The 12049-nt window shown below is 34.8% G+C and overlaps 2 protein-coding genes across 10 annotated transcripts; one reads left to right on the forward strand and one right to left on the reverse strand.

Annotated features, from left to right (window-relative positions):
• Positions 1-736: 736 nt before the first annotated feature.
• LOC140839951 (probable phosphopantothenoylcysteine decarboxylase) lies at positions 737-5588 on the forward strand. Of its 9 annotated transcripts, XM_073206998.1 has the most exons (5): positions 747-891; positions 3211-3288; positions 3628-3746; positions 4344-4691; positions 4994-5588. In XM_073206998.1, the coding sequence occupies exons 4-5, from the start codon at positions 4347-4349 to the stop codon at positions 5282-5284; spliced, it is 636 nt and encodes a 211-aa protein (XP_073063099.1). In that variant the 5' UTR covers positions 747-891; positions 3211-3288; positions 3628-3746; positions 4344-4346; the 3' UTR covers positions 5285-5588. The 9 variants fall into 9 exon arrangements, with proteins under 9 accessions (XP_073063084.1, XP_073063076.1, XP_073063092.1 ...); XM_073206975.1 differs by lacking the exon at positions 3211-3288 and having other exon boundaries at positions 741-891; XM_073206991.1 differs by lacking the exon at positions 3211-3288 and having other exon boundaries at positions 741-891; positions 3628-3742.
• Positions 5589-7131: 1543 nt separating this feature from the next.
• LOC140839991 (large ribosomal subunit protein bL21c-like) lies at positions 7132-9446 on the reverse strand. Its single transcript, XM_073207048.1, has 5 exons — positions 9063-9446; positions 8350-8430; positions 7602-7703; positions 7449-7523; positions 7132-7356 (listed from the first exon to the last, which is right to left on the reverse strand). The coding sequence occupies exons 1-5, from the start codon at positions 9345-9347 to the stop codon at positions 7285-7287; spliced, it is 615 nt and encodes a 204-aa protein (XP_073063149.1). The 5' UTR covers positions 9348-9446; the 3' UTR covers positions 7132-7284.
• Positions 9447-12049: the final 2603 nt, after the last annotated feature.

A 12049-nucleotide genomic window follows, 5' to 3' on the forward strand; every position in this document is an offset into this window, starting at 1 on the left:
GGCAGTTTTTTTTAAAGTTTAAATTCATTAAGTGGTTCATGAGTATTATGTTTGTATATGAATTATATATTATTATAAAATTTAAAATTGTAATAATAAATATATATTAATAAATTTTTATATATGAATCGTCCACATCAGTTTACTATTTTACTATAACCGTTGTATAATGAAAATTAAATTTGTTCAACATTTTTTCCAACATAATATATTGATATTAAACCTAAACATCTAACTCTTCTAGTTCATCTCCATATTTTTCCAATACTTCTTTTGTATCGGATTCAAACTCAAAATCCATGGCTTCTTCCTCCTCTTCATCCGATACAAATTCTTCTTATTCTAGTTCATTCGTTTTTTTTTAAAAAAAGTAGAAATCCGGCTAAGCGCTGATATGCATATATACTATAATTAGTAATATCATAATTTGTTTTTTTTTAGTGTAAACCATCTAGGCGGATTTTTAATTGTAAAATCGCCTAGGCGGACGTTTAATATGGTAGCGCCTAGAAGTTTTGACTAGCCTAAAATCGAGACGGTTTTGGACCGCCGAGCACCTAAACGCCACCTATTAAATCACCTTGGTTGGGCGGATTTAAACTAGGTGAAACAGATGACACCGGATGGGTAACGAGTTTTAGTAAATCAATCTCATATATTAAATAAAATTTTATTTAATAATTTATTTAAGTTTTAAATTTAATTTAATAATTAATTTAATTTAATTAATAATATAAGTCTTACTGCCTACCCAGATCGGCAAATCTGTAACCCTAACCTAAAAAAGGCCGTCTGCCTCTTCCTCCTCCAGGAGTTCTTCCTTCCCCGGACCGGTGCTGCCGTGGACTCTTGTTCATCCTTCTTGGCTTCAAATTCAACCTCGGTTCCAACGTACGTAACTTGCTACAGTTTTTAATTTTCTATACATATTTTAAAAATTGAACTTGCATTTTCAAATCATATTTTTTTCTTTAACTTAATGGTAACAAGCAAAAATTTAAAACCCAGAAGAGAAAGGGTAAAGAGATGTTCGAGTTCATCAAATCAAATGAAAGTAGTTTTGGTTACAAGGTTTGGCTTGCTCTGTTGCTCAAGCGTAACCGGTAACACGTAAATGTTGGAAAAAAGTTAAAGAACAATTTCCCAAATAAAGTTCTTTTCATTTTTAATGAATCAAAATAATTATGATCGTTGGGTGATAAAAATTGCTTTACTTTTTTTAATAATGTAATATTGTTGGTTTGTGTCTACGATTGGAACATGGGTAGCAATAATTTTTCTGATTCAAGAAATCAAAAGCTCGATTGCCTGAGGTAGGCTTTTTTTTTTTCGCCGCTGTAAGTTGTAATTATTGACATTTAATAGAGCATAACACCAGCCATGTAATTATAGATATTGAAATTTTGGACATTTTTTCTTGTGTAGAAGTCTTGAAATGAAAAAAAAAAGTCTACCGGGTTATGGGGGCAGGGCGTGGCCAAAATAGGGGCGGGGCAGCCGGGCAGGGCCAGGGTTTGGCCAAACCCCCCGTTGTCATCCCTATGTAAGAACTGTTCAGTTGCTCTTTTGATTTTTTTTATAAAAAGAATAGGATAAATTTTAGCCAAAGCTGTTGATTAATTGTAATTTTTTGCGTACCTCTTAAATGCAATAAATTATTTGAGTAATTAACTTTTTGACGGGAGATCATCAATGAGCTCTGAAGAGTTAAATTATTGACATCATTTAAAGAGTGACAGAGGAGCTATACAAGTTGCTCAATTTATTTCATTTCCTTATCTGGATGAAGTGTCAACTGGATTTTCATGGTTCATACCAATATTTTCCTATGTCGTGGTTTGTGTCCTCTTGAGTGATGCAAGACTTGAGAATTTGGCTTATTCATTTTTACGTGGGTCTACGAGAAAATAAACTAAATTTTAGGACGGTAGCTTGACTCAATTTATATAGCTCCTACGTCATTCTAATTGCTCTGAAATAATATCAATTATCAACAATATATGACTTTGAAGTTACTTGGTGATCTCACATCAGTAATTCAAAATTTTATTCATGTGCATGGGAAATCGATCATAAATCGAAGTTCCAAAATTTCAATTAATATGGATTAAATCTTTCAGAAAAAGAAAAGAAAAAATTTAACCGAGCAGAAAAGGTTAATTCAATCGCGGATACAAAAAATTGGGTGTTTTTTTTCACATCAACTAATTTTGAATGAAAATTTGTTTTAATAATGCAATAATAAGTTCCATGTTTAGGGACCGGGTTTAGAAACTCGGTACCTTATAACTTTTCTGGCAGCTGGTTTACAAGGGACTCGGTACCTTGTAACCTCGTTTCTTTTTATTGTTGAAAAAATGGGTTGTGTACTGTTCATGGAAAGTGTTGTGGCAGATATCCACCATCTTCAAATGGAGATGAAAAGGAAGAATTGGGAGTGTATACAGGGCTAAATGCACATTCTTGCTAACCGATCTTCAGATGTTGTTAATGTTCCTTCTCACAATTTCAGATTAGAATATTTTGTGCTTACTCAGTGAGGTTACTACCCTGAAATCCCTGAAAACGAAATTCAGGATAGTTATTGTGTTTGAACAAACATTCATGGCAGCCCAAATGTGCATTTCTTTGGTGTTGTTTGATGGGCATGGGATGTTTGGTGCCAAGTGCTCGAATTTCGCTAAGGATAGGCTTGTCGAAATTCTTTCCGATGATGTTGGTTTTTGGGAGAGAGATGACCGAAGAATTTGTTTGATTGTAACCTTAACGTACGCTCAACACAAAAATGAGTATAAACGTATGCGATTTGGCATAATTAAAACTGCTAAATAACTACATTTATGTTAATGTGGCTGGAATTCATAAAAATTATATAACTTGAAATGCGAACATTTTTTGTAAAAAAATAAATTCTTAAAAACCACTCCAAGAAAATATTCTCAAGCATGGTTGTGAAAAGCGCTCGCCTCGCTTGCTTAAGCGGGAAGCGACCTGGCTGCGCTTCGGATTGTCCCGAAGGGCAGCAGGTGGATCAAGCTCAGACTTCAGTGCGCTTGGCCTGAGAAATTCTGAGCGATCCTATTGCGCTTCAGCCCAATTTTGTTTTTTAAATTTTATCCAAGTCAAAATTTAGCCCAAGTCCAGCTCCAAAGGTAAGCCCAGCCCATTTATATGAAAATCCCTAACTTACATTGTCTGCCTTTGCTGAAGTCCACTGTTGCATTTTTGCGTGAGTCTTCTCTGCCTCTGCCTTGTCGCCGCCGCCGCTTCTCATTTGCTACCCAGTTGGTAAACCACTAAACCCTAATTTTAGGAATTTTTGTTTAAAATTACAACTTGTGTTTTTTATTTTAAATAATATAACAGGTGATTTGTTCATCTATCACCATTTTCAAAGACTCTTTCTTTTATTTTGATGTTTTTGATAATATTTTGTTTATTGCGCTTTTTTCCGCAAAGCGTGCGCCTCGCTTTGCGCTTGAAGCCTCAAGACACTTGAGCGCTATTTTGCGCCTCACGCCTTTGACAACTATGTTCTCATGTATAAGAAATCTGCCTAAAATGCATACAAAATCTAGTTAAAACACCGACCAATGAGCAATAATATCCACTGCCTTCTCTCAGCAGAGCTGCCATCCTTTCTCTCGTTTGTTCATCGTTCTCTCTTTGCCGGACTTGATCCACTGCTTTGCTTGACTGTCTCTCTTCCCCTCGGGGCGTGCCATTATCACTGCTTGAAGATGTAGGTAATTTATAAATTTCTTTATTGAGAACATTTTTGGATGGTTACTCGGTAGTTTTTGGCCTTGATTTTGCGCTATTTTAAATTTGTTTTGAACAAGTTTTGGATATTAATGGTCATTGGTTGATGTTTTGCCTAGCAGATTTTGTATGCATTTTGGCCAGATTTCTTGTACTTGAGATGGAGTGGTTGTAAGAATTTTTTTTTAACGAAAAATGATTGCATTTCGAGTTATATTATTTTTTTGAATTCTAGCCACATAAATGTATTTATTTAGCAGTTTTAATTATGGAAAATCGCATATGTTGATAGTTATTTTGTGTTGAAATTATCACAACAACCTTTGTTAAGGTTGCAATCAAACAAATTCTTCGGCCATCTCTCCCCCTTTTCATCGGTCTTTGTATGCTGCATCCATGGCATAGTACAGTTGGATCATGAAAAATTATGCATAATTTCCATGTGGGGCTGAGCATAATTCATAATCCGATGGTGAATTTCACCCATGCGATAAATATTATACAAATTTGTATGCTATGTCCTGATGTTCTTCAGATATTAGTTGGCTCACACAGATTGTTATCCTTTTACATCGAACAAGGTTATGGCCAATTCAAAACATGACAGCTCTGGCATGGAGGTGCACCAAATGAACAATGCTTCTCAAAAGCCTCGTATTTTACTTGCTGCAAGTGGAAGTGTGGCTGCAATAAAATTTGCTAATCTTTGCCATTGCTTTTCCGAATGGGCAGAAGTAAAAGCAGTAGCTACCAAGGCCTCAAAGCATTTTATAGACACAGCATCGCTTCCTAAGGATGTGACACTTTATACCGATGAGGATGAATGGTCCACTTGGAACAAATTGGGTGACAGTGTCTTACATATTGAGCTACGAAGATGGGCTGATATTATGATCATAGCTCCTTTATCGGCAAACACACTTGGCAAGGTAAATATATTACAATGTTAACTTCTGTTTTTATTTTTGGAAAAAAATATTACCGTGTCAAACTTTGTAGTGTCTGTAGTAACCCATCATTTTAACCTAATAAGGACAAGCTTGCTTACTTGTCTACAAAATAGATATGCGATCCTCAACTTGACAAGTGTCGAGAGTCATCATCGCCTCTTATGAAATTGCATTATCTTAATGTAGTAGAAAATACCTTTTATACCTTTTTATACATAACCATTCTTTCAGTATAACCTTGCTTCCATAGTGAATTTCTGTTTTTGACTGTCATAATTTAGATTGCTGGGGGATTGTGTGACAATTTACTGACCTGCATCATACGGGCATGGGACTTCAGTAAACCAATGTTCGTAGCCCCGGCCATGAATACCTTCATGTGGAATAACCCTTTTACAGAACGCCATCTCATGGTTATTGATGATCTTGGAATTTCCCTCATCCCACCCGTGTCAAAGCGGCTAGCCTGTGGAGATTATGGAAATGGTGCAATGGCCGAGCCTTCTCTCATTTACTCAACTATACGACTCTTCTTTGAGTCACGGGAGAATTCAAATGGCGTGACAATATAGCAGCAATCATCATCGATTGCCAGTTTAGTTTTCTCTGGAACCCAAGGCAAAAAAGATGTGTATAAGATTCTCCCTGTTTTTTTTTTCTTCTTTTAAATTTTTACAGCAGGATGAGGCTGGAAGTGGAAGTCGTCGTCAAATGTGTCATCGCCAGACGCCAAATAGCTTATAGGTTCAAGCTAATCACTAGAAGGTATCCTTGGCTCGTCTAAATATGTTGAAATCGTGAATTTTTTTGTATTGACTTAAGTTAATATTTGTCTATTAACATCTTTTAAATTTGTTTTATTACTTTTTCCCAAATCTTGTGGAATTCTGTGTGACCTGCCAGTTTGCTGGGTAGTGGAGCATTCAGTTTCCCAAGCTTTACCGAGGCTGAGTAATTGTATCTAGTTTTTAAAGCCAAATCTAGCGCAACTTGAGCAAAGAGTCGATTATTTGATATGCATTAACTGTTAATTAAATAAAGAAATGGAATTAAATAGGTAGCCGATAAAGTTATCATATTCATGGAATTGGGACTGTGTTAGGGGACGAATAAACGTTCACTACTTTGATAAAAGACAGGTTCGTACCGAAAACTTATGCATGCACAAATTTTTTTTATTAATTAATATTGTCTTTGAATCATTAAGTGATTAATTAGAAAATGGCTTCCTATGTAATGTACGTATTATCATTCCAGTATAAAGCTCATTCAAAAATTAGATACGGAAATAAATTGCATGCATGAATCGTTCAACTCTTTTCGCACATTTTTTTTATGACGTAAGAAATTGTTGTCGCTATTCTTTGATGTATATTAGTAAACAATTATATTGACACCGTAATTTGCAAGTCGCGCTGATAAATTCAGCCGCACCGAGTTAATTATTTTTGTATGTATAGGTAATTGATCATATACATATACTTCATCAAAGCATATTTACGTAAAAAATTATTGACAAAACACAAATATATATTGGGTGGGAGTGTAACGTTGAATTGAGACAAATACTATTATAATTAAGCTAACAATCCCTCATTTATATATTACTTGTATAGACTAGATTCACTGATGCAGGTGAGAAAGACTCGCGATGGGGTAGCTGGCGAGGAATGGTGGGCGGAGACCAATGAGGAACACTTATCTGAACCTTGACTATTTCGGCAGGAACTTTTAGTTTCATATTTATTTAATATAGTTTATGAAATTTTAAGATTGAGTAATTACCTTAAAGATTGTCGTTGTAGTCGTGTTGATGTTTTATTTTTGTCTTACGTTGTTCACGACAGTTGCATGACATGAATAATGGTTGATATCTTTTTCTAATAGCATGTTGTGTCTGACCATTTAGAAGTTTAAATAAAGTACAAGCGGCATGCCCACACCTTGTGCTTAGTGCAATGCTGAATTTTCGAAAGAAAAAGGCCACCCGGAGAATACCTGCAATTAGTAGTTTTATTATATATGGCACATGATAAAATGGTGAAATGTAATGAGAAAACTTCCGGTCCTACTTCACTTCATTCCAGATAACGTCCATCCATTCTCCTATCTAGTTAATGGATATATACTGCACAAATGCAACAGACCATTTCTTTTCAAATTCATGCTTGTGTAATGTATACTGTGATTCGAATTTCGAACTTCCTTCTTGAAAAATCAATGACAACCTGGGTTATTTAGTTGGTCATATCGCGCAACGTCAGGTTACCAAATGCATAAAAGGTACTTCTTAGGGATAACCTGAAGCTACGTAGAGGTTATTATACTTTTCTACTGTGTCACGATGAGAAACAAACAACATAGACCGTGGAAGGAAGAACGAGAAATCTTCTAAGCATACACAAAAATGGAAGATGACTTGGACAAAAAATGCAAATTCCATATTTCGTTAGATGTTCGAAGTATTGCAAAAAATTGGTAAAATAGCTGTGCTCCGTAGAATATAAACATAATTCTTCTGGACACTCGGGCAAGGTTAAAAAACACGACCATTAAAATTTACAGGTGTAAGTTATGATGGAAGCGTAGCAGCAGGTGAGCTTTCATAACCAGCTATGCTCGTGATTCTAATCCTGGTAATGGGCTGGATAAATCCATTCATGAAACAGTTTTGTAAGAAAAGAATACGTAAAAATCTAATAAATATAGTGTAAAATATATATGAGATTTTGGTACCTGTCTGTGCCCAATGTTTCTTCGGTAGTTTTTCTTTTTCTTGTACTTGAACACGATGACCTTTTTGTCCAATGTCTACAAGAAATGGTAATGATAAGTAAGTGCCGAATGAGGATATAGGAACCTTTGAAAACACTTTGGAACTGATCATACTTGTTCTTCCACGATGGCATGAACTACAGCATTGGACACGATTGGCCTTCCAATGTAGGCACTCGTCTTCGTTCCCACAAGCAATACTTTATTTAGAGTGATCTGGACAGAGGATTTATAACATGATTGTCCCAAGTAGTATATAATGTGTCGAAGTTGCCAATACAAAAAATGATGGGGGGATTATACATCTAATACATTGATCTAACATGAAATCACCAAGGGAGGAAAAAAGAAGCAACAAGAGTGGTCTTGAGTGGAGATTTATATGCAAATTAAACATATAAAAATCCTTGGAGCTCACGACAAATTTGGGTAACCTGTTCAGCAAAATACTGTTTCAAGATTTACCAATGCCTGATAAAAATTCTTGGTGCAGTTCAATTGGAGGGGTGGACAAAGATCTGAAACTCGTGTGTGGAATTTGAAGTGGGGCTACTCCCCCTGCTCTCCTTACTGCATATAGGATCATTAACGTTCCCACAATCCCAAGTTTAGGTGACGTGGGCCTTTCACAATACCTTAATATCTAATTAGACAAGGTTCTTTGAAGTTCATCTTAAGCAACATCATGAAACAATTACACAGGTGCATGTACTCTAGCACCCCAGCAGTTCATTGACACACCAATATGACATAAGGCAAAAAGAAACACAATCAAAGTTCACAGCCATGCAGAAGAGAAAAGGGAAAACACCTTGATCATATTTATCAGATATACATCAGTAAAGAAGTTTGCAATACATACTTTGTCATTCACATCGGCACCTTTAAGCCTCTGCGTATAAATGTACCGTCCAGGGTGAACGATGTATTGCCTCGATCCAACCTAAACAAATATACAAACCACAGAATGCATCGCAAATCAACTTCTAAACATGACCATCAAAGTTCAAAATTACACAGAACCTTAACAATCATAAAATTTAGCGTTCCCAAATACATTATCAACCTTATTCGAAACATATAATAGAAAAAGAATTAATCAGAAAAATGAAGTTGCATCTGAGATATGCATATGGCAGTTGTGGTCACTGTAAGAACGTTAACCACGGAATCCAGATGTCAATGACTAAAGAAAGCCAAAAGACAAGTGAAAGAAGCAGAACCCAAATCACACACATTTAGCCAAATTAAAATGACAAAAACCCACAAGAGACGTGTCTCGGCAGACATGGATCATGAAAATGAGTACAAACAGACGATGGATTGGGGAGGGCTGGAATGGTTTGCCATCGTGATAAATATCCGAACTTTGATGTGGTCCTTGAAAAGCTCAGTTACACACATCAATATTTATTTTACAATCACACAAACTCGAAAAAAAAAAAAAAACAAAACAAAACCTTGGTCTATATCATAGATCAATGTAAATTTCTCCATGAACAACCAGATTTCTACAATTATTACCAATATATAGGCACACACTCGCACTATACAAATGAAAACAAGCCGAATTACCATAACAACCGCAAACACTTCCTCGCGCTTGGGCTCCGCAGTCTGAGCAACGGGCTCTTCTTCTGGATCGGGCTTATCGGTATCCGGCTCAGTCAAAGAAGGCGCGGCCTCTGTTTCAGATGATTTGGGTATGAAAGACAACGCGGCCTGTTTAGAGTGGAGCTTCAGAGACGAGAGGGAATGAGAGAGGAACGAAATACTGGTTCTAGAAAGATAAAATGTTGCTGGGTTTTGATTTATAGAGAGATTGGGTGCGAGGGAGGAACAGAACGAAAGGGCCGCCATTGTTGAGTGAAGAAATTGAGCTATGGAAGCTGGAATGGGTTTCGCTCTGTTGCCCCATTGCTCTCAGGGGTTCGTTATCCTATCCGTTACCGCATCAAGATTACACGTTTACCCTTGGGCTTAAATGTTTGTTATTATTATGAGGAAGTTTGATATTTTTTTTTTTTTTGGGTTATTATATTTTGAGGTAGGTCTTTTGTGTGAGACGATTTTATAAATATTGATCTGTGAGACGAGTCAAATTTATCAATATTCACAATAAAAAATAATACTTTTAACATAAAAAGTATTATTTTTCATGGATGACCCAAATAAGATATTCATCTCACAAAATACGACTCATGAAACCGTCTCACACAGATTTTTATCTATATTTGTGTTATATTTATTATTTATTATTTATTATTTTTTTATTTTATTTTTAACTCACCTGTCAAAAATGAAAGATACATTCAATGCACAACTTTGTTTTGTTCGACATATTTTGATTAAATAAATAAAGTTATAAATTATTATATTATTATTTTATATCATCTCGTCTCATAAGTTAAACAATTAATTTTTTTAAAAAATTGATATTATACAGTCACCATTATATATTTTACTTTTTGGTATCATTACAATTCACACCTCCTAAACTTATAAATATGATAAAAACAGATCCTAATATGAACTTTTTATCTTTACAAAGATAAAACATTCACGTGAATTTCAATTAACTTATTATAAAATAATATATCTGAGTATTAGGTCATATAACTAAATATTAAATAAATCCAATTTCTCGTGAAGGGTAAATTGGGATATTTAATTTTAAAGTATATCTAACAACATCTTACTTCGACAAACTTTAATTAACTATTGTAATAACATCGCCATCCCATTTTTTGCCTTGATCGGATACATATATTAGTTGCAACTAGGGGTGCTCGACTCGTGTGCGAGTATGATGTTATTCGAGCTCGATTCATTTAAATTTTGTATGTTCGAGCTCGATTCGAAATTAAAGTTTTCAGATTTTCATATACGTGCTTATCTTTCAATCTCTCATATGCATTGTGAATATAAGTTACTTCTAACTTAAATGATTATATGTCCACGTGCGATGGTCATCGGTCCTGATGTAGTTTTTATGCATCAAGAGTACTTGCATTTATCCACTTACATCCATATTTTTTCATAAATATTGTGCGATTTTATGTTGCAAGTTTGTAAATGAAACCATATAAAGACGTTAAGACTCGACATGCATGATACTTATACTTGATCAACAATTTCTGATTGCTTAGTGTGTTCTTTGATGTCAGATATGATCATCCTCTTATGATAGAGGAAAGGGACAAGTGCGAGTGGATTCTTCCTATTACCATACATGCATCTCCCTTAGGAACTGCAGCGGCGGCTCAAACTAGGAACCAAAGGCCATTTAATTTCCTTGGAAACGTTGTGGGTTCGAACTTGAAGGTAAACTGATGTTTAGCTAGCTAGATATTCTGAATTGATTCATATTATTTTTGGTTGTAAATTCTCTGCACGAATACATTTCTTGTTTGACTCTAAAAAATATGTGAATTGTGAGCAAACATTCACCATCTCATCTGCTCTAGGCGTAAGACACAATGATTTTAAATGAATCTGCCACTAGTATTACCATGAATTTCCAACAGTATACCGAAAGGCACAAACTAATTTGTACAAGTGCAGTTTCTGCTATTGAAAGGCAGTTGTGGACCGACCCAAAATTTTCGTTAAAGATGCTACTTAGTGTATTGTATTTTAGGTGGCAAAACTTTAAATACATGTTTTTTTGTTTTCCCATTTGAGGGAATACAATTGTCATGCTTGTCCATATATTTATTAAAAGCTTGGTGGATCAAGCTAAAATAACAGCCCAATTAAGGTCTGATATTCATATATACAATATAAAGAAAATCTATACGGAAATTATTTGAACTATTGCGTGCAAATATAAGTATTTTTTGAAAAGCTGAATTAGTTTAAATATTTTGTAATATTTACACAAATTTAGCAAAAAAATTACTAGCCAGAGTTATATATTAGTTCCATTTGATTATATATAAAAATATCATATCTAATGCATACGAAAACTATGGAACAAAAAACAAAATATTCGAATTATAATTAGCTCAATAAAATCCTATAATTTTAAAATTAAACGATGAAATTGAGAACCATTTAAACATACGTGCCACGAAATCTTCCTCATGCCACGTGGTCTTAAACCTAGAACTAACCACAAAGAAAAAGAATTAAAAACACAAAGGAAAGCCATATCTTCTGCGATTTCTCATTCTCCTCCCTGAAGGGAAAAAAAAACATTTTATAACATGGGATTTGGGGATAAAATGCAGTAAACAAAATATTATCACCAAAGGCATGAAAAAAGCAGGTCCATTAATCAAACAATTAACATATATATTTCAGATTCCCGACAGACTGTATATGTTTAGATTGTAAGTGCTAATAATCACGAACCTCATAAAGTCGTTTAATTTGCTTCTTGCGGCTCTGCTCCTGTTTAAAAAAATGCGTTCCTTATCATATTTCACTAATATTGTAATTAATTTCTTATTTCAATCAGAGACACCAACCTCAAAAAAATCTCCCATGCACTGGCTAAAGGTGACAAGTACGTAACCACAAACCAATGCTGAAAAAGGTAAAACATATTTAAGAAGAGC

The sequence above is a fragment of the Primulina eburnea genome, chromosome 1 (assembly GCF_022965805.1).
Source record: "Primulina eburnea isolate SZY01 chromosome 1, ASM2296580v1, whole genome shotgun sequence".
Taxonomy (NCBI): Eukaryota; Viridiplantae; Streptophyta; class Magnoliopsida; order Lamiales; family Gesneriaceae; genus Primulina; species Primulina eburnea.